General features: G+C 40.5%; 1 protein-coding gene across 3 annotated transcripts; it reads right to left on the bottom strand.

The window, feature by feature from the left end:
* Nucleotides 1–1027: 1027 nt before the first annotated feature.
* Nucleotides 1028–25691, bottom strand: LOC144027136 (importin-13-like). 3 transcript variants are annotated; one of them, XM_077534445.1, is made up of 23 exons: nucleotides 25380–25689; nucleotides 24933–25047; nucleotides 20201–20326; nucleotides 19773–20129; nucleotides 19060–19313; nucleotides 16637–16777; nucleotides 15949–16090; nucleotides 15677–15843; nucleotides 15480–15600; nucleotides 14817–14964; nucleotides 14310–14491; nucleotides 14199–14225; nucleotides 13909–14043; nucleotides 12174–12326; nucleotides 11128–11208; nucleotides 10894–11031; nucleotides 10402–10498; nucleotides 6856–6908; nucleotides 4788–4854; nucleotides 3655–3713; nucleotides 3498–3587; nucleotides 2362–2543; nucleotides 1028–2241 (listed from the first exon to the last, which is right to left on the bottom strand). In XM_077534445.1, exons 2-23 carry the CDS (start codon nucleotides 25002–25004, stop codon nucleotides 2145–2147), a joined length of 2889 nt encoding a protein of 962 aa, XP_077390571.1. In that variant the 5' UTR covers nucleotides 25005–25047; nucleotides 25380–25689; the 3' UTR covers nucleotides 1028–2144. The 3 variants fall into 3 exon arrangements, 2 of the variants coding, with proteins under 2 accessions (XP_077390571.1, XP_077390572.1); XM_077534446.1 differs by lacking the exon at nucleotides 25380–25689 and adding an exon at nucleotides 25144–25367; XR_013285380.1 differs by lacking the exons at nucleotides 1028–2241; nucleotides 2362–2543; nucleotides 6856–6908 and having other exon boundaries at nucleotides 25380–25691.
* Nucleotides 25692–26131: the final 440 nt, after the last annotated feature.

The following is a 26131-nucleotide window of genomic DNA, read 5'->3' on the forward strand; positions in this document are numbered from 1 at the left end:
AATTTCAATATTAAATTTCCATCTCTTTTTTTATTTGTATAATTTTCTTCTAATATTTTTTACAATTTCTTTTTCCTAATACTTCTTTACCAGTATTTTTGTTGTAAATTCCACATTTCTTACGCATTTTTTTTCCCAATTATACACACTTCATCTTTTTTCTTTTTTTTTTTTAACCAGTGTGCCATTTTTTCACTTTTGTGCACCATTTTGGAACTTTTTCCAATATTCATGCAGTGTAATAAATCTAATCAGTTGTACATTTAAAAAAAACTAAGTCAGGAGCAAGCTGCAGTCTTAGATACAGTATATTTAATAAATTAAAGCCAAGGTACAAAAAAAACAATTTACATTTCACCCCCCCCCCCCCCCCCTTTTTCCACCAACTCCTTTTAACTTCTTTCCCCTCACATGGTATGCGCATCCAGGCTGTCACTGTTCAAATCCAAACTCCTGAGGTCAATAGTCCCAAAAGTCTCCCTGTCCTCCCCCACAAAACACAAACACATGCTACATGTCTGCAGGCACCTCGGAAAAGACAGCAGGATTAGAGTGTGGATGGGAGTAGATACATTTGAATGCTGATGATGGTCCCTTCCGTTGGAATTCTTGTCCTCTAATCCCGTTGGATCCTCCATTGAGGTGACCGCTCCCAATTTCAGGGAGTCTGGTCCATGACTGTCTGGTGAAGATGTGAGGCTTGAAGTGTCTTTTTTTTTTAAATGGCGTGAAAGATGAGGAGGAGGTTATGCTTGTGTACTTTTAGGTCCAATATAAATAAGTGCGCTGGACGAGTGGCTAAAGATGCAGCTATGAACACGCACACTCAAAATATGCTGCAGAAATTACTTATAATATGCACAAAATTACTTATAATTTGATTATTTTTATGATCTGTGCAGGGGTGGGGAAACTATTGTACAAGGTGGCCATTAAGTCTGGACACATGGGTCATTCATAGCTTGAATGTGGCCTTATTGCATTGCATCACAAATGTTATTTCAATTGGATAAATGCTGAAAATGTCCATCCATCCAGTATTTATTTATTTTTTTAATAGCACTTTTCCTCAGAGTCTATCCCAGTGGACTTTTGGCGAAAGAAGTTGGGTTCCAAAAGAGAGTAAAAAAAGATACAGGCAGACAAACATTCACAGAGATGGACAATTAAGTCTTCAATTAATCCAAATTGCCTTTTGTGAGAGAAGCAAACCGCAGGGCACATACTGTTTAAAAAAAGCAATTCCATATATTGATAATTTAGTCTTAAATGACATGCATGTTTTTAAAATGTGGGAGTTGGTCAGAAGACCGTCAAACTCCACAAGGATGGCTTGAGCCCAGATTCAAAACCTATTCTGAACAGTGAGGCAGACAGGGCAACCACTTAACCACCATGCTGTCCAGTGAAAACATAATTCTACAAAAATTTGCATTTTGTGGCCTGTGTCCAGACTTTTGGGACACCCTGTTGTCCTCCGAAAGCCGTATTAAATGAAGAAAAAACGAATGATGATACAATGGGCTCTCATAGGCCTTGGGATTGCAGCTTCCCCTCCCCTGGCCCCGCCTTGCCTTTCCCAGAGTTCCCTTCTCATCCTTTAGTGTCAAACGCGTTCAAGGTAACCATGTGTAACATACTCACACGGCTTGATCATTTGGCAAGAGCAAGTATCACAGAGTGGTCCAGATGTGACATTTACACCAATTTCTCCACTGTAGCAGCAGTACGGCTTCCTCTCTCAATATATATATATATATATATATATAATATACGTATATTTATATATGTCATCCTGAATGAAAACGTCTAGTAGCTACGTTACGATACCATTTTCATTTCACATGGATAATCATAATCACCAGGTAACCACAGGAAGATCGGGAGCAGGGCGACCTCCACCCAAAAACTGACTTTCTTGCCCATTTTGAGGGCTCCTGCAGAGAAAGAAACTTGGAGGGGACACGAGGCAGCATGCTGGGAAGCTGAAAGAGGACCAAAAAAAAAAAAAAAAAGCCTCCCTAAAAGCCACAAGGGTGTTTTTGTCAGTTAAATGTGGTTCCAACGTCTTGTCCCGCCATCTCAGGTTCCTCGCCGGCTCTGTCGCCCGTTGGTGCTTTGTTTTTTTTCTCCGCCGTCAGTGCTCAGTACTCAGCGGCGTACTCGGTACCGTGCAGGCCTCGGCAAAGCAGTGTGAACTCTTTGACAATTTCTTTTACCCGCCGCTTGTTCACTCTCTCTCTACGTGGATAAAGACAAGAAAAAAACTCCATGCTTACATTGGAACTTGTCTGGTTGGCCAAGCCCTGACTTAAAACCATACTTTCAAACCCTAATTTCAAACAACAACCGTGTTTCTACCTGAGTATTTGCTGAGAGAAGTGGTCCTTCTGCGCCGACGTGACTCGCGATGACGGGAAGCCTGGCGGCTGCAGCGCTACCTTTAGCCACACAGTGAGCAGTGAGAAGCAGTGTTTGTTCAGGCTGAACAGCACCTCCGCAAATTGGTCCATCAGGTTCCGAGAGGCCCCGCCACCGATACCCTGGAAGGGGGGGAAAAATAAAAATACAGAAATCCCTCACCATTTCAGGCACAAGTTATTATCCTAAAATAATTAGCGGCTGGACTCAGTTCCTATCCCCTTTGGAATAGGAGGTGTCAGTAAACCCCCGCTGCATAACAAATCATCATTCTCAAATACAAATACAAGTTGAAAAGTTTTATTGTAATTAATGCGATCATATTTAAATGTGCAAATATGCATTTTCAGGGAAAGTCAAGTCCAGTGTTTAATTATAATACAATAAAAACAATACTATTAGGATATTACAATAAAGTATTTTACAAAACCATTTTAACATCTAGGCTCGTCTATGATCTGGCCTATCGGTACATTTTAAAAATCTAATGTGGCCCTTGAGAAAAAAAAAAAAAAAAAAGAAAAAAAAAAGAAAAAAAAAAGAAAAAAAGAAAAAAAAAAGAAAAAAAGAAAAAAAAAAGAAAAAAAAAAGGTGTCCCCACCCCAGTTTAAACTAATACTGAAAATACTGCAGAAACATTTTTATGCCAAGTATTTGCAAAAGGAACTGGTGTTTTTAAATGTATTTAAATCTAAATTAAGACATGGAATCAGCTTCCATACAATGTCGATGTTTTTAATCTTGGCTGTTTGAACAATTTCATTGATCATTTAATCTAAAATGTTGTGCTTTGCAAATTTTTAATTTGCCTCACTCTGTACTATATATATGTCTGTAACTTTGTGTTTTTTGTTTTTTGTTTTTTTGCTGCTGCCTGTCTTGGCCAGGTCTCTCTTGATAAAGAAGTTTTTGATCTCAAGAGGACCAACCTGGTTAAATAAAGATTAAATAAATAAAAATAAAAATAAAAATAAAAATAAAAGTGCCTAATTTTAGTTATTCAATGCAGGTATTGGTGTCAAATCTGCTGTATAGGAGGAATTTGTATAATGTACAACATTGGGAGTGTTCCGCACCTCCAGAAGTGCCTGGATGAGCAGCTTGCCGTCCTCCTGAAGCAACCTGGCCACTGGGGACACATCTGAACAGCGGGGCAACAACTCAGTCTGAAACGGACACACGATTATCAGAAACATGTTTCCACTATCATCATTACACAACGTGCACACTCACAAAGAAGAGACAAGTCGACTTGACGGTCGGAGCCTCGGGAAACTTAAGCGACAGAAGCCCTGCACGTGGGAAAGAAATACAGTCACAATGGTGTCCATATTTTATAATTGCTGGGGAATTTTGCTTTCAAAGCAGGTTTTTGTGTCAATTTAAATCCCAGTTTGGCTTGTATGTATTAGATTAGGCCTTCTTGGCACATAGATAGTTGACTTGAGCTAGGCTTTTGTGTCACTTTGACCTTTCTCCCGGCTCGGAATGTTCCTATCTATCTGCATCCTCCCACACTGACCAGTTGAAACCAGTAAAGACCATTGAGTCCCACAAATTAAGATACCAACAACACTGCGGTGGAGTCAATGTTTCTGGTGTCATTAAATAGTTCAGCTGAGAATATACAGTTAATGTTCAAGCCATTTTTTAAACTAAAGGTCATATTTACGATCAAATGCAATCAATATTTAAGTCATGCCATGTCTTCTGCCATCTGGTCGGTCGAAAGCATTTAACTCATTTGCTCCCAATAACGTATAAATACGTTTGTTTTTTTTGTTTTTTAAATGTTCTAAGTGTCCCAAAAACGTATTTATACGTTTGTTTGTTTTTTTTAAATGCTAGAGTATACAGAAGGCTTTGATGCAGCCTCTCAATTGCAAAGAACGGTTGCAGAAATGGTAGTTATTACACAAACGGCCAGCAGGTGGCAGCAGAGCAAAGGAGATCAACCAGGGCCATCTTGAAAAAAAGCTCAATTACTTACAATTTTAAATAGATTTGTGAAAACTGATGAAACTTAGCTCTCTTCTAATGCTAATTGCTGCAAAACGGAAACAGATAGAAACATACTTTTTTTTCCTAATGAATGAAGAGACTTTAATCTTTCTTTTGGTAGGTTCCGTGTTTTTATAGCCACAGAGTATAATATTCTGTGGGCCTTGAAAAATCAGTCAAAATCCAGTAAAACAGCCGGGAGCGAACGGGATTGATTCTATCAAACTGGCTGGGAATGAATGAGTTAAGTGTTCTGGAATTAAATTCTTTGCTGAACCCAATCTGAACCAACCCGTAAAGCTCTTAAAACAAAACGCTCGACCTGCACAACTCGGTGGCAACATGGCGGTGAAGCACAAACTTACCACAGTGGTACACGGCTTTTACGTCGAGACTCTCAGATAAGTACAAATCGGGCTTCCGTTTGAGGGCCTATGAGGCAAACAAAAGCGTTATGTGGGTTTGTTGAGACCATACAGTAGAAAAAGTACATCCTATGCTACTTGCCTGGTAGTCAGATCCGACAGCAACGTGAGACTGAGTACAGATCTGCCTACCAGGCCAAAGTGCTTTCTTGAATATCCCAAAACAGAGAGATGCTCCACAGGTATAAGAAACAAATTGCAACCAAAAGTTTGAAATAATAACTGGAAACTTAAGTCAAAACTAAAGGCAATGATGGTTTTGGGTGGATACTTGAAAATGCTACTTTGTTTTTAATGTGTGTGTTTTTGGTTGAATATGCAACAAAAGTGTGCAGGTAATCAACATGTGCAGATAAAGAGAAACACAACTCATCTCATAATCAACTCATTCAGGATGGAGGAGAGAGGGAGAGGGAGAGGAAAGGAGGAGAAAGATGGCGATCACATCTATCCAAAAGATAGAAAACAAAAGGGAGAGGAATAATGAAGACAACAACAACAAAAAATAATTTTTTGAATAAAACAGATAATCCTTCAGACAATTTGACTGAAGTGATTAATATTAAACTTGAATATTAATTCTTTTGGGGCTCTGATTGGCTGTGGGCTGGAATGACTTGAGAGGAGGAGGGCACTCAGAGACTAAGCAGTCACCTTGGCGACCACCATGGTGAAAATTTGACGCACCTTCGACAACTAAATGATTTTATTTCAATTCTTGCTACATCAACTTGGGCTACTGCTTTTCTGTATGGAGTTTTCATTTTCATCTCACATCTCAAAACATGTATATGAAGTTCACCAAACACTATGAAGTGCAAATGCTTGTTGTCTATAAAGCCCTGCGAGAGAGAGAAAAAAATAAAAAATAAAATAAAAAATAAAATAAAAAATACTCACTGCATTCACACCATGAACTGTATCAAGGTTCAGTTACTGGTTTGGGTCGTAACATGATAAACAGGTGGATCAATGTTTCCCAAAGATGTTTGCATATATTTTATTTTGATAATAATAAATAATAAATCTGCTTTAATGGAGGACTACTGAAATCTGAGAATATTTACTGTAGAGGATAAAATTTCAAGGATTTAGATCATTTTAAAGTAAGCAAAGTCTCCAAATGATTGATTATCAGCGTAATTACTGATTAATTTGATAGTTGATTAATTCATTAGCTCCCCAAAACGTATAAATACGTCATATTTTAAATGTTTTAAGTGTCCCAAAGACGTATTTATACATTTTTTTATTTATTTTTTTATGCCAGAGCATAGAGAAGGCTTTGATGCAGTCTCTCTACTGCAGAAAATGGTTGAGTGGCAGCAGAGTGTAAGAGATCAACCAGGCCATGTTAAAACAGCTGATTTCCCCACAGTTCTAAGCAGAATTGTGAAAAACGACGAAACTTAGCTATGTTCTTTTGCTAATTGCTGCACAGCAGAAACAGATAGGAATATACTTTTTTCCCCTGATTAAAGAAGAGACTCTAATCTCTCTTTTGGTATGTTCCATATTTTTATAGCAATAGAACATAATATTTTCACGGGCCTTGAAAAATCTGTCAAAATTCAGGAAAACACTCAAGTGAAAATGGGAGTGAATGAGTTAATCATTGCACCTCTACTCTGTTTATACCATTCATATATTGTACATGAAATGTGAAGTGCCTAAACTTGTACTTCCAACGTTTTGGCATTTCTCTCCCTCAAAATTGACGTGATAATTCCCTGAACAAATTCAACTTAAGCCTAAGCACCGATTATTGTTGTTGACCCAGTTTCTTTCCCTCTACCACTGCGATGGCCATAATTCATGTGTTTATGTGGCAAGGTGACTGTCAGAATGCTGAGCGTTTGAGGAGAAAAGTCATTCCAAAGCCCCACCATACTCGACAGGACTTTTTAAGGTCCGATAACCAAGACGAGAGGAGGAGAGGAAGAGGACAGAGAGGAAAAAGAGGAAGAGAGAAACTCAAAGTGAGTGAAATAAGTAACCAAAAACACACCTGAGCTTGGAGTTGCATAAATGAATCAACAATATCAGGATGATCCCTGGGTCCTAAAATATAATAAAGATGAAACTTAAGAAATCAAAAGAGAATAAGAATAATATACAAACAGCAACGGAACAGATTCAACAGTCATGTGGAACTCAAAAGAGAACTCAAAAGTAGTTCATTGAAATAATTCACATGTGAGTAAGGAACAAAGAGGGGAGGAAGGGAGGGAAGTGGGGGTGTTGGGGGCGTGTGAAGCGTTGGCGGACGTCTTGGAGGGAGAGAATAAGAAAAGAATAGGCAGGAGACGAAGACATGGGTCTGTTTTTCGACAACAAAGAAAGAAGTAACAAAGAGAGAAACAGAAGAAACCTAAGAACGAAAAGTGGCTTTGGAGTGGGAACCCAGGAGGCACCTCTGTTACTGTGACGCTTTGGAGGAAAGGGGACCGATCCGCCCATTTGCTTACCACCTCCCCCTGAAACACAAGCCAGACCATGACCGACTTTGGAGATGTCCTTATCGTAATCAGTATCATCATAAAAATGTAGCTGAATAATGGAAAATTGCTTTTTCTGCTATTTTTCTGTATAAATGGCCAAGACATTGATTAAAAATGTAAAGATGACCCCAACATTTTGGTCTTTAAGCCCGTTTCTCATTGGGCGGTGCACGTAGCAAGTGTTTCTTTTTCGACAGGCTTCATTCAATGTTGCAAAACGTTGCAAAGACACTCGCTGTATGGAGGACCAAAACTTCCAAAATTCGAAATAAATAAATGACTAAATAAATAAATAAATGACTAAAAGTGAAAATAAAAATGAATATAAAAAAAAAAACTATAATTCGAAAATTATATAAAAAATATATATATATAAATGGAAATAAATCCGTTTTTATTTTCACTTTTTGTCATTTATTTATTTATTTAGTCTTTTTTTTTTTAGTTTAGTCATTTATTTATTTCGAATTTTGGCAGTTTTGGGCCGTACTGCCAAGTCAAAATGTTATTCAAATGAGGGGGCGGTCCTAAGCATGTCTTGGGTTGGACTCCACCGTTGCAAACTGCCTGTCATTGGTCGAGTGAGCAGCTCGGCGAACAAGGAAGTCTCGCCGGCTTGCAATGGAGAGCTCCAGCAATGGACGACGATCGTGTCCACTGTCACCTCAACTTGAGTTGCTGGAGAACAAGTGAGAGCATACAGTGGACAAGATAGTCGTCCATTGCTGGAGCTCTCCATTGCAAGCCGGCGAGACTCCCTTGTTCGCTGAGCTGCTCACTCGACCAATCACAGGCAGTTTGCAACGGCGGAGTCATCTTAGCACCAGTGCTAATGCCAAGTCAACCAAGCATTTTTACACTCTCATGGGTGTCTTAAGTCAAAAGGACTTGACCCAGTTGACCCAATAATATTCTGCCTTCAAGCCACTTATTACATGTAAAATCAGGCATTTTTTTGCTGTGTTCTTCTGGATAAAAGCGGACACATATCAGAGTTACCGTCCAAGGATCTCGGCTTGTGTTTCATGGGAAGGCGTTTGCATGAAGGGTCCGTTGGAAGCCGGCTCACCAGATCCCCCTTTGCTCCAAAGATGAACCCTCAGTGTGAAATCATAGGTCGGGAAAGGTTCAGATAGCACCACCTCCCTTACAGTGCTGGACACAGACCACTACACATTTCATTTTAAACGATAGTACCAATTGCAAATATACAAAAACAAATCAATGATGGACATTTGAAGATACACTTTCAGTGGACGGCTAGATGTTGCAAGCACCAACGTCTGTAGTGAGCGCCCAGCTTTAGCTGATCCCACACTCCAAACACGCTTCAGGCTCAACAACCCAAGAAACCCTGCAGGACTACGTTCATACATACACACCCCCACACTCACGCATATAAACACACTTATTCACTAACAGAGGGAACACAGGGCTTATTCAGAGGGCCGCCACACAGCTCTAGTAGTGCCATATGGTGCTGGTACATGACAGCCATATGAATAAGCGAGCACTCTCCGTGTCGTGACCCTACAGTAAAATATCCCGCCTTACTGAAGAAAGGCACCTGCTCGGAAAGGAAAGAGTTGGAGAGTCAGGGAGTGAGGCAGCCATTACGGAAGCAATCAAAAGCGGGGAGGCAGGAGACAGCGGTGGGGGGTGGGAGAAGGGGGGTGGATGCAACATAAAGGGAAGCGGGAAAAGCCGACGTCAGTGTCTTTTTTTTTTTTTTTTGGTGTGTGTGTGCGCGTGTTCAATGTTTGGTCTGAGTGTCATTTCAGAAAAATCCCAGGGCTACACTGGAAATATTAGTCACCGGACACAACATTAGGGACACCTTCACACTCTAATGAAATCACGTATATCGCAAACTCTGCATTTACAAAGATAAAAAATGCTCAGTTGTAAGTAATATCTGATTTGAGCGTCAGCGATGACAAACCTTGTCAGAACTTCACATAGGGCTCACTCCGTTCTTAAGCATTTACATTAGCAATAGACCTTAAATATTTCTTGTGCTAATTTAGCCGTTATTTAATTTGAATGTATTTATTCAGCCCTCCATCCATTTATTAGAGTGTTTACATTTTTCCTTTTGCTAACGTGATATTATACTTTGTTTCTAAATGAAATTGACTTTATTCTTGGAACATTATGATTTTATTTTTTTTTAAATACAACAATTTTCTTAAAAAAAAAATAGAATCAATATTCCTGAAAAGGAAAAACAAAATTCACCCAAATATTTTCAATACTCCCTGCAATGTGTTTGTGTACTTTTGTTTGGGAAACACTAAAAACAAAACAAAAATTATGCTACTAAAATAATTATACTTTTTCTCTTAGGATTTCATAGTTGTCATATGAAAACAAATATTCTTGATTTTTGCGTTAATTATTACCACTGCTTCTCTTTCTAAAAAAAAAAAAAAAAAAAAAAATACATCTTCATTTGTGTAAGATCACAAATTACGTTTTAAAAATTTAACATTCTGTTCCTCAATCAAACACTTGACTGTAACATTTTTTTTTCTTTCAAATAAAAGATACAACAAAAACAACATTATTACATAGGGCCACGTGTGTAACCAACTACTCATTTATTTTGTATGGTTCAAATTCAACTCAATTCGTATGGTTAAGTGAACACCTATCTGACATTATCATGAAAAACTGAGTTCCATTATCTTCGTGAAGGCAGAATTTTATTTTCCATTACAGGCAGCTTTTGCATTGGCTCATTATGCTGTGCAAGTGTAGCAAGTGTGGCGTCTGACGAAGGTTATGAATATTTCAACAAGTTGACACAGAATATTCAAGTAAACATTTGAACAGTACTGTTTTTTTATGTCCCAGTCGACTTTAAAAATGTAGCAACATCAGTATTGCCACTGTAAAAAATAGGTCTCTGTTGAGTAAAGTACATGAAATAGTGAAAATGTAGTTTCACTCAGCTGTTTTGTGTGCTACTTTGGACTGTGTGAAATGAAAGGCAACAAACACATTCAAAGATCTGCCGCCGGGGTACATTTCACAGCATTACCAAGCCCTACCTTGCTGGAAGATGGACAGCGTTACAGACGTTACGAGCTCAAACAGAGCCTTGATGGGCGGGAAATGCTCCGTCTGGCTCGCGAAGATGTGGACCAGCTGAAACGCGTGAAAAACAAGGCAGCACAATCAGACCTCCATGATCAATCGACCTGTGTTAAGATCCTTTAAGATCTGCAGTCACAGTCATTTGGTTATTTTTAGAAACGACCACGTGCTAGACACCTTGGTTGAGTTGCCCTGGCAACCCATGTTTTACCTCAAGTGCTCCCCCCCACGTCATTAGAAAACAAGTCAAAGGGGATGCATGAAAATAACAGACGGACTTAGATGACATGTTCCAAACAAGTATCATTTGTCCAACCACAAAAAAAAAGAAAAAAAAAAAAAAAAAAAGTTTTAAGGGTGTGAAGCGTTGGGAATCAATTTGTCAAAGTACTCGACTTTTTCCTTGCCCAAAAATAGAAACACGTACCATTACCCTTTGTGCCTACCTGTCGTGTTAGGTCGAGGGCCGAGGCTTGGGGAATGGTGCTGTACATCTGTCCCAGCATTTGGCTCAGCTGTGAGACCATGGGGGCAAAGTTGTGCAGCAGCGTCTTTACCGACTTCTCGAAGATGGCGCACACCGCCTGAGGGGCACAACGTGAAATCCATTCAAGTCGTTCGTCCGGCAGAGTGGAATAATGTCACCAAATTCCAATGGGAGAAGAAAGGAGGTGACACACCTCGACCACCTGCGAGTCGTTCAGCCACTTGCTGAGTACGTTCTGTATGAGGGCAAATACTTGCTGGAGGACCACCACCACCTGTGGGCACACAAATAAACATTAGAATTGGCAGGTTGCGCATTCAATACCTTTTGTGATATAGAATGTTGAAACCACTTTTATTATATCTCGAAGATATTAAACTTGGATGGTCTTGAATTTAAACTTTGATGAGAAGAAAACACAAATGATGGTGTTTGGTCCCTGTGGCACTTGTTTCTGTGTCTTGTTTTCATTGTTGAAACGTTGTTATTGTTTTACTGTTTCTAAACTATGTTACATTCAATTACTTCATGTGCAGCACTTTATTTCAGATGTGGTTGTTGTTAAAGTCTTCAATAAATAAAATGGAGTTGAGGTGAGTTTATGTTTGTAGATTTCAGTCAGAAACTATGCAGCTCCATTTAATTAGGATCCATCCATCCATCTTCATGACCGTTTATTCCTCACATGGATCGGAGATTGATCCAATTATTTAAAAAATAAAATAAAATAAAAAATAAAATAAAGAAAAAAGAAAAAAAAAAGATGATTGTGCTATGAACCTGCCCACTACTACAGTACACTTAAATAGACTTAATACAAATGACTCAATACACCTCTGCACTCTATTGAGCACAATTTCAAATGATATAATGATGAGCAATAAGTCAGAGAAAGAAAAAGAGCGGGAAAAAAGGCACTCGTTTTCTTCCTTTTTGTGGTATAAATCGATCTTTGGTCAAGCCATTTTACCATTTTAAAAAAGGCTACAAATATCAGCAGCTACGGAATAATGTTTATTTTTTCTTTTAAAATGGTCATTAGTGGTAAACAATGTTTAATGTGTGAATTTTTAATTTTATCCTCCACTACCTCAAGTCACAATTTTGGTATCGTGACAAAACCAGCAAGTGAAAGTGCATCACATCACATTCTATCAGCACTCAATGTGACACTCATTCTTCTCACTCATCATATTACTCGTAATGATGGCAGGGAGTGGTGGAGGGGGAATGACTGACCGGATTGGGTCCAGGTGGGGGAGGGGCCGGTTTGACAGGCACAACCGAGCCGTCCGCCAGTTCGTCATCCTGCTTGCTGATGTCAAGCGTGGTGAACAAGTTGGACAGCAGCCCCAAGATGTGAATGATAGCTAACTTATTGGACGGATTAGGCTGAAAGGTTAAAACAGAGGAGACAGAGAACCATCATAAAAAAATCATTCAATATACAGTGGAGTGGAATATCTTATATGGGAAAATTACATTTTTTATTTCTTATGTGTTTGTGAGCGATCCATTGAAAAAATAAAAAATAAATATGTTGTCACCATGATACACATGCTTGCAAAGGATTGGTGAGATTTCAGACACTTTGGCGAGTAGGAATATTAAAAAAAAAGAAGAAAAAAAATCCATTTGTTTTAGTCATTACAAAAGTGTGATATAAATAAAGACTTTACCCCTAATCAACCCTTCTGCCATTGAGTTAATAAACCTGCTTTTGGTTTATGACTAATACGTCTTTGCTAGCGGTAATTTGATTACTTCCGCATGACTTGCATTAATCTAATGGACGCACATTTGCTCAGCAATAGTCAAGTGGTCAACATTCTGTATGTCTTATGAGTAGCACGTGTTCATGAGTACAACCCAATAAGATCACTGGTTTTGCAGGCTTTTATTTCTTTTTTTAGGGATGCATATCCAGCCACACCTCATTCTGTTAATAACTTATAGTCAAGAGTTTAAGTTACTGACGTTTCCATGGTGACGCATTACAAATGGCCATGTTTTATTATAAAATTCAACACGGAAGACTCAGAGAGGTTGAAGGTCTGCCCACTAGGAGCCACTATTTGTCCATCGACGGACATTTGAGCTGATTTGCCAGTCTGATGTCATGCTGACAAAGCAAATGCAAGACAGAAAACAATGGATGGGAGGCGGCGAGGATCGATGAGGTAGTGTGTTACACTGTTTGTTGGCTGCGGACAAAGATCAAGGAAAAGATTCATCTTGGCTGACGTCTGGCGGCACCCTGCAGCGAAAGGCAGCAACTCTGTTTTGTGTTTGTTAATCAGTAGATGAAAAAAGCCTCCGCTGTGCAGCACAGGTCTGAAAATACAGACTACCTCAAAGCGGATATTAAAAATGCCTGGTTTTGGGGGGGGGGGGGGGGGGGGGGGGGTTTCATGCAAACTTGGAGTATACCTTAGTTACTGACAACTGGGGGCGGAGCTAGGGCATTCTAACAAAAGGCTACTGAGAGTTGACACCTTGGTGACTTTTCTAACCCCTCTTGTAATTATCCATCCATTTTCTAAACCGCTTGCTCCTCTCAAGGGTCGCGGGGGTGCTGGAGCCTATCCCAGCTGGCTTCGGGCAGTAGGCAGGGTACACCCTGAACTGGTTGGCAGACAATCGCAGCTCTTGTGATTAATAATATATATATATATATATATTTTTTTTTTTAAAAAGCAGCTAGCAACAAATCAAGCCCCTTTAGAGACTTTCTCTAGATCAGGATTGCTAGATTATGTTATAGCCTTGATTAGTGGAAAATTATTCACCTGATCTCAATTTTCAGCTTCATGGCAAAGCATGTAAATAATAATGAGATTCTTTATTTTTCTTCTTTTTAAATGCATTTGGGGAACAAAAAAAAATTGTTTCAATTTTCATTATGGAATATGGGTCATGTAAAATTTGAGGGGAAAAAAAAATCTGGAATAAATTTTGGAAGTGATCCACACACCGTCTCCTCCGCCAGCTTCTCCAGTTGTTGGATGTAAGGCGTGATTAGGGAGTGAAGGTTCCTCAAGATGTCTTCGACAGGCAGCGCAGACAGCAGGAAGCCCAACGCCTGCATCAGCCACATGCATTGACTCGTCTAGCAAAACAAAGGAGGCCACGAGTTAAAATAAAGCCCCCTTTTTAATGCCATAATATAGTCACAATTTGGCAACACTGGCTGCCTGTGCCTTTACCATAAATCAGTTTATCTTCAATTAAATAAAATTAAAAAGAGCCAGATAATAAACTGACCTTGTGGATCTGCTTTATTAGAACCTCCTGTAAAAAAAAGAAAAGAAAATTAAATAGTTACGACATACACATTGAACCTTAATGTGGCCATTAAGCATAAAGCAAACATACCTGAGATACGGCTACTATGTTGGTGGCATAAGGCGGCAGGTCACTTTTGCACTCACGGCAAATCTTTTTTAGGGTGGAAACGGACGAGATGGAAAGGTCCGGGTTGCCCAGAGCCTGCAGGACCAGGGGCAGGACGCTGCTCAGCATCACCGGGTGGTCTGCCAACCACTCAGCCAGAGCACCTGGTAGAAGGATTCACAGTAAAGCAGGGTACACGCATACTGAAAATGGGGCCAGCCTCAGGTCACCTGAATCGTGACATGAATTTGCACAACAGCCGATTAGGAAGTGACCCATTTGATGGACACAATTAGAGGAGTTCTGCTTCTCACAGGTTAGTCTTTAGTAGCAGTAAGCACATATATGGCAATTTTTGCTTGTCATGAATGAAGTCTTTCATACTTTACAAAAATCGGAAAAGATGTTAAAAATAAGTCAGCGTGTACCCTGCTACCGACGCTTTGTTGTGTAACAGAAGCAACATGTTCTATGAGGTCGAGGTCTCACCTATAGTGAACATCACTGTGTCGGCCAGCTGAACGTTGTTGATGCTGATTCTGGGAATGAGGCCTATGAGGCCCGGAATGACGTCCGAGTAATTGACGTCTATCGTCTCCGCTATGGACTGGAAACCGTACAGCAAAGCCTCTGTGTGCTGGAGGAGAAATATTCAGGGTGTTAAACGTATATATATATTTTTTTAACAATAAGCGTACTTTTTTTACTTTAAATATGTACTTTGCATATACTTAGTTGAGTTCTGAAATGCCTACACACTCAGTGTGAAATTAAGCAACCAAGTACATCTATGGTTAAATTGTCCAGTGGTGGCTTCAAGAAAAGTAAGCAGAGCTGCACTAAGCTCTAAGCTTTAGCTTCGGATACGCGGCACTTGAGTGACTGCTAGGTGAAGCAAGTATCTTGGACAGATGAGTGACGTATATAATTCTTTATCCTTGGATTATTTTTTTAATCGGCTCAGACATGTCATAAAAACACCTCAGTACCTTTTGAAATTGGGAAAGATGCATAACATTTCTCCTTCTACAAGCCAAACTCTATCAAGGAATGATTTATGTTTGAGTTTGGAGGCTCCACTGCACTTGACTACCCAATCTACTGTGAAACATTTTGAGAAATGTCATCTGAGCAACACAGCGTCCCACCCACCTGCCATGACGTGGGCTGCTCTGTATTCGTTAAGAGTCGTCCCAGTTTGTCATAGAGATTACTCAGCAGCTCAGCTCCCAGCATCTCGTAAACGTACATGAGCGTATCGGAGATGTCCACCCTAAAGGAGAGAGACGTTACATTTACTCTTTCAAGAAAAAAACAAAATACTCCCACTTGCCTACAGAGTCACAGACCTGTAGATACGGAACTGCTCTTTCTCATCAGAGGACCAGGATGCGTATTCTTGGTCCGAGGGGAACTGGGCTTTGTGAAGTAGAACGTCCACTAGCTGGAAATACACCGGCCTGTACACCTGCAGGTACACTGCCTGCTTGTTTGACTCGAATGACATGATTTCATCCTGGAAGGAAATAAAAAGAGAAACCTGTCTTGAGTCTGGGTCACGAAACAATTTTAAGTCAATTTTAACAAACACAGCAGACCGGCCACGTCAAGCCGCCCTTACTTGTAGTGTGTACCAAAAGGTGAGCGTGAGCGAACTGGTGGTCTCATTGACCGGGTAGTGGCCGGGGATGCCCGTGCAAAACATGATCATGTTGACTAAAGCAAGGAAGCTCTGCCAGTGATCCACCTGCTCCAGCAGAATCCTAAAAAGGAAGAAAGTGGAAAAATGTTTGATGCAGGTTGATATCTTATTTGACTAAAAAAATAAAAAAATAAATTTAAAAAAATACCGGCTTCAACCTTCAAGCCTTTGATTTGACTACTTTTCCAGTTTGTTTATAGTCTGTATTTAACTTTTTTTTTCCCCTGCTGCTTCTTCATTTTTGCAGTTTTGACTTAACATCTGCTTGTCATTTTTATTTTTTAAAAACAAAAATTCCAGTTTCTTTACAAATTGCTCAAAATAAATTGCGCAAGTTGTCGAACATTATTGTTGTTATTTGTTTTTAAAATAAAGTTAGAGCTTCTTTTTTTGTATATTGCTAATAGTTCAGACTTTCGACAGTTGCAAAGAGCAGTTCCACCACTCAAATTTTTTTTTAAAATCTAAGTTTTCTCCAGTATTTACATTATCAGCTACTTGGTTAAGGGATTCTACTAGCCTAATTCAAAGCTAACTGTCTTTAGATCATTTCTGAGGGGTTGAAGTAAATGCGTACATATTGTTAAGAGACAAACACCAAACCAACCTGGAGTGGTTCTCTCCCAGTGTGACAGCAATGCGGCAGATGCCGTGGCAAGTCTCCATGTCGCCACTCTGGACGGCCTCTCTGAGCTGGTCCTGTAGGGCCAGCACTGGAGGGACCAACTTCAGCAACGTGTTCACGTACCTGTATGACGCACCCGCAAACACAAATAATACAGTTAACAATAATTTCAAGGACACCTGAGTCCAGTTGAGGCTTACTTTGGTGAAATCTCTGGTGGAATTAATTCATCAAAGAGCTCTGAAATTTGAAAGATGGCCAACCTTGTGTTCAATTTCAAACATGGGTCCTTGAGACGGTTTTGTGCATTCTGTTGTGATAGAAATGTACATCCAATTTGGTGTGAAAATAGTGTTGGGGACTAACTCATCAGTAGAAGCGATCAGCGAGAAACAACCACTTCTAAATTAAATTGCAGACTCCCTGTTCTATTCAGTGGACTTTCCTGCGTTTCATTTCATGACAGATATGTCCATCCAATTTCATGTTGTTCTGCTGTTATTGGCTTTTTTTTTTTTCTTTTCTTTTTTATATATATAATTTTTTATTAATCTTTGAAAGTGAAAATTAGCCACTCCCTGCTACCAACAGCTTTTGTTGTTGTTGTTTTGTAATCTGAGCGAACAACACCCACACACCTATACAAGACTGAAATCAAAGCCATTGCTCAGAGGTAAACAGCTATCAGCCAGTATTTCATATTCTTCTCGCTCACTTCATTAAAACACATTCACACACAGCTGATTTACTCTCAGCTTGGCTTGCATGACATAATTCCTCATGGCATCATGTGATAGTGTGACATTTAAAGATCCAGGGCGTATGTGTGTCGAAATGTCACAGATGATATGTATGTGCAAAAAAAAAAAAAAAAACGCCTGTGTTCGTCCTTTGCTTGCTAACTTTTTTCTTATATTTTATTTTTGTGAATACAACTTGATATTCTTTTATATAAATAGATAAATGAATTTACACTGCTCGATTTAGATCCGCACAAGTTGAGATGAAGCGGGACATCCATTTTACCTGTTTGTGTGTCTTGCCAACGGACTGACGACTTAAATCTAAATGAGCAACTCTGAAAGTAGCACTTAACGGATCATTCATTTTTAACCAGTGCTGGCTGCGAAGTTGTGGGTCATATGTCCTATACAAGGAGGCACATGCTGCTTTTTTTTATGTTTGTTTTCTTTGTTTTTTAGGTCTGTAGGTCAGTTTCGATACATTAGGCATTATGTGTCGCGAAGGGTCTGTTGCGGTCTCCTGGTTCCCTTCCGACATACACTTCCTGACTACTCCCTGTTGCCATCCCCTCTGCAATTACCTCAGAGACGGGGGAAAAGGGTTGCCTGGCAACAGGATGCGGCTGGACCAATCGCATGCCCTCCAATGAGTTGATTGTGATGAGTTTAAACAGAGGGAGAGAACCCGAGGTGGGGAGGTGGGGGGGAGAGGAAATTGACGGGAGCTTAAACATCAATCTATAGATTTCTGGAGGACGTAAAAATAGCTTCAGGCATGCTTTTTTTCTACTAGATCTAATACATTAGTCATCATATTAAAAGTGACGGGTCAGCATCTACATCCTGCCCCGTCTTTTCCCCCCACCTCCATTCCTGTGCTCGCTTTCCTCCTTTTCTCAGAAAGGGGTAACGAGCGTTCGCCACATCTGAATCGACCGGTCGCGATGACATCTCGCCCCGGCTCTGTAACCATAGCGACGCCAGCCAACCAAGACATGCCGCTCTCTTCCTCCACTCCCTCGCCTTTCCTCCCCCCTTTTAGCTGTCAACATGCCCTCATCACATCGCTCCCTCCTTTATGCCCAGCCAGTGCCCACCCACCCTGTCTTCTGCTAATGGAGTTATAACGCTCACATTGCTCCAAGGCAAATTTTTCTATCATTACCATGACAAGCGTTGCAGCTGTTACAGTGGAATCTCTATTGTAAAATTTTAGAGATTGACCAACATTGTTGAGAAAATCAAGCCTTAGATATATCACAGGAAGTACACACCTAATCTGCCAGCTGATTACACCGACAAATATTATGCCTTTCCAAATTAATAATTGGCCGGCGTTTTACTGATTAAACACCAAGATAATGATACTTTCTGATGAAACAGTAAATGCTGTCCAGTAGGTATGACCAGTAAGTAGAGGACATATATGGCTGTGTGAACCACATCCTTCTCTATGCCCATTAAAATGCAATGTCTGTGTATGTTGATTTAGTTTATATTCATGCATAGTGTGCACACTGCCCACATTTGAGGGCATTAGAGTACCGGTACCTTAATTTCACCAATTTTCTCCCCGCAGCTCACTCGAGCAGCAGTTGTCAAATCAAAGTGACACTCTGTATCTGACTTTTCCCTTAGGTTCGACCATGTACTGGCACGCACCTTTGGGAGTCGGGCTGTGAGATGGCGTTGACCAGCGCCTCCACGGCGGTGTCGAAGAGCTCGGGGTCAGGAAGGGCGACGAAGCAATCGTGTACCAGGCTCTCACTCTCGCTGAGCGGCACGTCCAGCAGCACCCAAGACGAAAGGCAGCGTAGCACTCGGGCCTTCACCGCGCCGGGGCTGTCTGTCCGTCGCAGCAGCTGCTGCAGAAGCGGGCAAACGGAGCCCCACTCCTGGCCCAGAGCGCCCCGGACCTACAGGGAGAAAAATAATTTGGATTTGTTACAACTGCATGGAGCATGTTGCAAAAGGACTGGACACTAACGGAACTTGTTTCATTGAACGATTTTAGATCCAAATCAAGAGCACTTCAAGACGGCCTCACTTTTTCATCTAGCTCTCAGTTTGACACTTACAAATTTGGACTTGACTGGTTTTTTTTTTATATTTAATTATTCATTTTTTAATTTAAATTATTAATTAATTCAAATAATTTATCTAAAAAAATAAAATAAATGTTAAAAAAAAAGTTCATATCTACTAATTGTTTTTAGAGATCAAAATGGCTGATAGTTATGAATGAGTGTGTGAAAGCTTGTTTATCTGATTGTGCCCTGCCCGTAGTTGGCAACCAGTCCAGGATGTAGATTCCAGCTCCCATATTAACCCTAATGAAGTAAACGAACGAATGGAAGTCAACCACACAAACGTACCTGTCCCTTTCTGTACTGCGGCAATCGGCTAGTCTGGAACTCCTCTGGAAGGACGGTGAGAAGCTCCAGCAGTGCCAGGCAGCGCGCCCGCCCGTCAATCCCTCCGCCCTCCTCCTGGAACACCCGCACCATCTCGGCCACGGCGCCGGGCCAGGCCTCGGGCATGGTGTTGAGCGCCAGCGACGCCAACGCCACGCACAGCCGCGTCAGTACCATCTTGGCGCCCGAGGAGAAGCAAGCGATCTGCGAGAACAGCTGGCTTTTCAGCGACTCGTACTGGTCGCTGGGGATGTCTGACCAGTACCGGGAGATCTTGGTGTGGAGCGCGCTGGCACCGAAATACTGGATCTCCGGCACCTGTGGAGTGACATGATGAATGCTGTTAATTTTTTACTTATAATGTATGAGACAGTGTGTGAATTTTGTACCTTGTCTGGGCTAAGCAGAGCCCAGCAAAACTGCCAGGCCTGAGGAGACACTTGGGCCTGCATAAGCCACTTCTGGGCCAGATTCTTGTTGTCGATATTGGGATCATAGTACAGCTGGTGGAGAGCCTGCCAGCAAAGACAAACAGAGTAGAATACAACTCAATAAAATCAATATTTCATATAATCACTCAGATCAAATTAAGCCTACAAGTATTTACAGTTAAAACCAGAAGTTTAAAAACACATTCTAGGCAAATCGGCTTTTTTTCTGACTGTTTGATATTAAATCAGACTAAACTCCTCCAGTTTTAGGTCAATTACAATTAGCAAAATTATTTCTATTTCCAAAATACCAGAATAATGTGAGGACTGTGATGTTTTTGTGCATCAATGTATTTGGTCTTGGCCATTTTTACTGCAGAGAAGGTCCTTTTTATTTTGCCTTAAACTCCAGTTCCACTTGACATAAATGTGTAATACGCCAGCAACATTGTTTAATATCATTCCCAAAAAAGCCCCGGGACACTTTTTACGCTATTACCAAAAGCATTGACCTAAAAAACGCCGCTCTGAAGTACAGCTGCTGAGTGGTACTGAGCAGCAAGCGAGTTATAGAACACAGTCGAGATGAATGATGGCTTATGAACGCATACAGGCACAAATTTGCAATAAAAGCCCATTTTATTACACGGAACCACCGTCTAGCAGTCACAACATTAAAACCACTGACAGATTCAATAACGCGATAATAGTGCCCATGAGAGCTTTGATAGATTCATACTTAACTCAATCTTGTTCAATGTAGTCAAAGAGGTAACTAACTAGTATTCCTAGTTGTACTATTTGGAAACTGAGCAATAATATTGGTGGCAAAATAGGATCACATCACATGAAAACTGTTATGGGGAGAAAGTAATAATTTCCAAGATTAAGGATAAAGTCAGGTTTTTTGAGGGTGCAATATTGGGTACAAATTAGAAGAAGCGAAACAATTTAATAATCGATTGAGTTTTGTGAGCGTTAAGAATGTTAAAATGTGACTTCAAACATTGCCTGTAGATATGCTGAAGGATTTATGATGGCAACGTTTTTTTCTCCTGGAACACTTTAATTGCATTCTACTCATTATTTCCTTTCTACCTGTAATGTAATATTAATTTTCTGTCTGGCTAGAAGACATTTTATGAAGCTCATTTCCCATTTTGTTCATGACACCATTATTTCTTTTTTTGTGTAAAAAAGGAGACTAAAAGAGATAAATGCAGTATAACCCAGCTCCAGCAATCTTCGAGCACTGTAACAAACATGTGCATTAAGATGCTTTTGTGCGTCAGCACCGTTCTACTTCCACATTCGGCTAATTGCGCTATTAGAGTTGAACGCTGCAACGCAGCGGTGGCGGCTCATTAGTGCAGCTCGCTTCGAAAAACTCAAGACCTTGCATTGCCAGATTTAAAGGAGACACAGTTCCCAGGTGTCTTATAAACAAGCCTGTCGTGAAGAGCATAGTTCTGTCGATTTTTTTTCTTTCGAGTTAAGAATATGAATAAAGCAGATTAATCCACCTGTTTTCATCCATCTCAGAGCGTGGACATTATAACATGCTATCGCCCTCTGCTGTCAACTGTAATTGACGTCAAAGTGTCCTCCTGTCACGGCTCATCTGTTTTCTGGATTTGGTCAAGTACAATCGCAATGCGAGCTCAAGGCCATTTTGACGTCAAATTGTCTGAGCTACCCCTCAATTTGAACTACCTAGCTACAAACGGCGGGAAGCCGCCTGTGCCACCTGGCTGCACCTGAGTACAGTGGGCTGTCAGCAGGCCGGCCGTTGAGAGGCGGAGGAGTGACGCGAGTGAGAAAATGTCCCCTCGGTGACAGCCTCGCCATCTGCTCTCACGTTTGCCAAAGCCACGCTAATTCGTGCCAACTGACTCAAGCTAACGCAAGCAGGCAGACGCAAAGGATCAATGATGAGAAATGAGAGATGGAAAAAAAATAATGCCCGCTTTTACTGAGGGCCCACATTTTCACACCTTTTCATATAAACTGCACTGTTGACTATGAGAATTAGAGGCAGATGAAAGATGAATAATAAAAGAGAATAGAAGAAAAAAAGTAGGGCCTGGCCGACATTAGCGCTTTTAAAATTGGCTGATTTTTTTTTTTTTTTTTAACAGATTAATACATGACAGTATTAGACAAAGATTCAGACATTAAAACAAGGCTTCTCCTCCCCCCAAAAAAGAAAAAAAAAATCAGAATAAACCTCTTTTAATTCATCTTAAAATAGTTATTTCATTAATTATTATATATTTTGTAAATTAGTCAGATTAATCAGTTATTGAAATTGTATTCTGTCAAATATCAGAATGTGCCAAAACAAACAACAACAACAAAACAATCATAGCAATCAGACCCTACAAAAAGTATAGCGTGCGCGGGCATTTGTTGATACGAGTACTTTTGGATGCAACTTTAAGAACACAGGACTTGCCAACATTGGGAATATTGCAGATCACCAACTCCCACCCAAAACTATTAGAACAGTTGTGACGCCAATTCCTTTCATTTTGTTCTAGAGTACTTTCCAAAGATGAGACAAGTCACAAGATATGAACAATTTGCACTTTTATTTGTATCAACGTAGTTTTGTCAGGCAAGAGCACGCAAAACATGTCATCTTTTATTTCCAGGTATTTACATCTAGATCAAGTGCAAAACTTGGAAGATACTATTATTCGTAACGAAACACATTTTTACACAAGCATTCCTACCTACAAAGTACAAACAAAAGCTGCACTTGCTTTAGTCTCAGGCAGCTATTGATGCTAACGTCAGATGTTTTCAGTCTAGCCTACAGCAAAAATAAAACAACTGGCTTCATAATCACAACAAATCAAGACAACAAAGATTAGACTCAGAATGCTAACATGAAAGAGACGTGCTTCCTTCGCCTTTCGCGTTAAGAAGCTGCGTTAGAGTGTGTAGCTGGCAAGTGAGGACAATGTGGAACTTTGTCGGATCGAAGAAAGAACAAAAGGGTGGCCGCCGAGAAGCCAGGAGCCGTCATCTCCAGTGCCATGTACACAAAAATCAACACACACGAACTCGCCATCATAATGGGACACACTATACTCATTCGGTGATTATCAATATCTATCAATCAGTGGCGGGCCGTGCTTTTGGCACTGGTGCTTTTAATCGCGGCATGCACGAATTAGTGTACAAATCCATACTAAAAGGTTGCTTAAATCAAATGCAATATAGCGGGAGAACACTTTACAGTTGCCATAACGTCTCACCTTAACAGGGTTCTGCTTAAAGGACAAATTTTGTGGAATCTTGGCATGAAACTGGCATGTAGCTCAAATGCTTCCCACCACCCACATCAGGTACTTTCACTATGCATCACTTGAACGTGAATAAGTTATTAATGAACCTCACAGTCACGTTAATTATGTATGCAACGGTACTTGGTTCCTGTCATAATTTGAAAAATGACAAGAAAGGTCCTAAAAGATGTTAAAATGAAGGAGTACAATAGCAGCATCGTCATTCTGCCTTTAATGACATCGCCATCCTCCATGTATGCCCCTCCCCCCTCTGGTCCACTCTGCACCCTGCAGCCCCCCACTCTCCTCCATTTCAGCACATTAACTCTGCTCTCTCATACACACACCTTCCTGTCTCCATCCTCCCCCACCCGTTCCTTCCGTAGCGTCTGTGGCCACCCAGCAGGGAGATTTATGGCAGCAACACAACACTACACACAGTTCAACACCCTAAATCAATGTTGCACAAAATGGTGGACTGAACAGGCATTACTGTTGCTTAAATATTTAAAGGTCTGTGCAACCTAATTTCAGCCAGCATCATAGAATTCACTGTGTATTGTATGTGGTGGCCAAAGTAATTGTGTCCAACGCTAGCACGTGTTTCAGCATTACACAGGCAAGATTTGTGGTATCTGCTAGCTAGTTAGACAGACAAATTTCGGTCTAGTGCACCAAATGTCACAATACGCAAAATACTTTTAATTTTTTTTTTTTTTTAATGTTGCATCCGTTTGCGCTGTTTGACAAGCAGCTCCCAGTAAAGATTAATTAACTGTATTATAATGATCCATTATTTAATAAGCCATAGACATTCTGTCCCATTGCCCCAAATTTGTCACAATAAGTCCAAGTACTTTACTTATATTTGTGTGCTGCTCGACAAGATGTAGCACAGAGTAAAACTTTCTGCTAGCTAGTTAGCCATAGGAAAATCTTGCCTTAATGCACCAAGTACTTACTTGAGTTGCTCCAAAACCCTCCAATAACAAATACGTGAAGAACAACTGATGACTAAAGGACATGACCACATTGCACTTCACACACAAAATAATGTTCATTTTATGCTATTTAAACCACGTATTTAGGGCAAGTGACTATTTAAAAAGCCTCAGTAATTCAGGCACATTGATGTACAGAAAACACCTATTATTATATAATTTTGCCTGTTTGACCTTACTGGAGGATATTTTTTATAACTGGAGAAGGGGTTCCTCAATAGCAGACAACAATCAAAGGGTTGAGATTAGTTAAGAAATAATGTAGTTATACTGTTTTACTCAAATTTGACAGTGTTTTGACCAGATTTTCTTTAGGCGATATCACACACAAGTTTCCCAAAAGGTCATTCGTAGTTTTGTGCACACCTCCACACCACAATCAGTCAATAAACTCACCTTTTCAACGTTCTCCACAGTGAAGTCCAAGGCGTCCTGAGTATTTGCTACCCTCCCCGGGGTCTCCATCATAGCAACCCCTTCTGGGGAACGGAGCTGTCAAATATCCCCTGACCTTCGGAAACACACAAATAGAAAAATGCATAAATCTACAATTGCAAGTGAGCTGAACTGGCATCTCGATTAAACTGGGCAGGGTCATGGTACTGACAGTGGATGCTAGCCGGCGTGCTAACGTTAGTTCGTCCGTCTTGACAGCAGCGAGCTCATCGATGCTAACGCGAACCCATAGAGAAGCATTCTACACGGTTAGCAGCGAGGCTAACTTTAGCAATGCGCGCCTCCCGATACTAAAGCCGACCGCAAACACAACACGCGCGATTAATTTGTGGGAGCCCGTGCCTGACACCATGGGTATTATTCTATTCACAAGCAGGTTTTCCACACCTTTACGTCCGGTGGAGGAGAGCGACGACGCGGGTTTGCTGGCAGCTTGATGCCGCTGCTTTGCTTTCGCTTCCGAACTCTGTGCTGCGTTCCAGTACCCTGGGAAATCTTGGCGTACACACCTATCAACACCGCGCACTGATCAAGACCTTCCGAGTGTTCCTTGTTTTTAAATCCTTCATTATCTCCTTACATGCCAACCTCTCACCTATTTATGCGTTGCCCCAAACAGCGACGGTGCCAATATTGATAGTACAGTGACCTAATAATACCTGAACGCAACACGGTTTGGGCACGCGTCTTTGGCTGCGTTCAAGTGCTGTGGTAACACACCTTCTCTTCACCAGTGAACGTTGCAAAGTTGTTACATATCTTATTCTGTCCTAAGATGACCATGACATGATAATTTTGCGCAAATGCAATATTTTTTGGCTACATATACAATTGGGCGGATGAAACAAAAGTGTGGTACAATTCCAAGTTTGTGTCATTAAAGAATTAAAAAAAAAAAATAGAATCTCCGTTCTAAATCATGTTATAAACAAACACTTTTCTGATCTAGATAAAAGTTATAAAGTGAACATGGCAGTAAAGCACATTTGTTATATAGTAGTAGCAAAGTCGAGTATAATTTAAATAAAAAAAATAAATCAATAAATAACAGTAACAGATCCGACACATTCAATATGGGGGACGCACAGTCGCACACACGTATCCAACCAACGAATGCAAGTACTGTACTGTACTGTACA

This window comes from Festucalex cinctus, chromosome 10 (genome assembly GCF_051991245.1).
Source record: "Festucalex cinctus isolate MCC-2025b chromosome 10, RoL_Fcin_1.0, whole genome shotgun sequence".
NCBI lineage: Eukaryota > Metazoa > Chordata > Actinopteri > Syngnathiformes > Syngnathidae > Festucalex > Festucalex cinctus.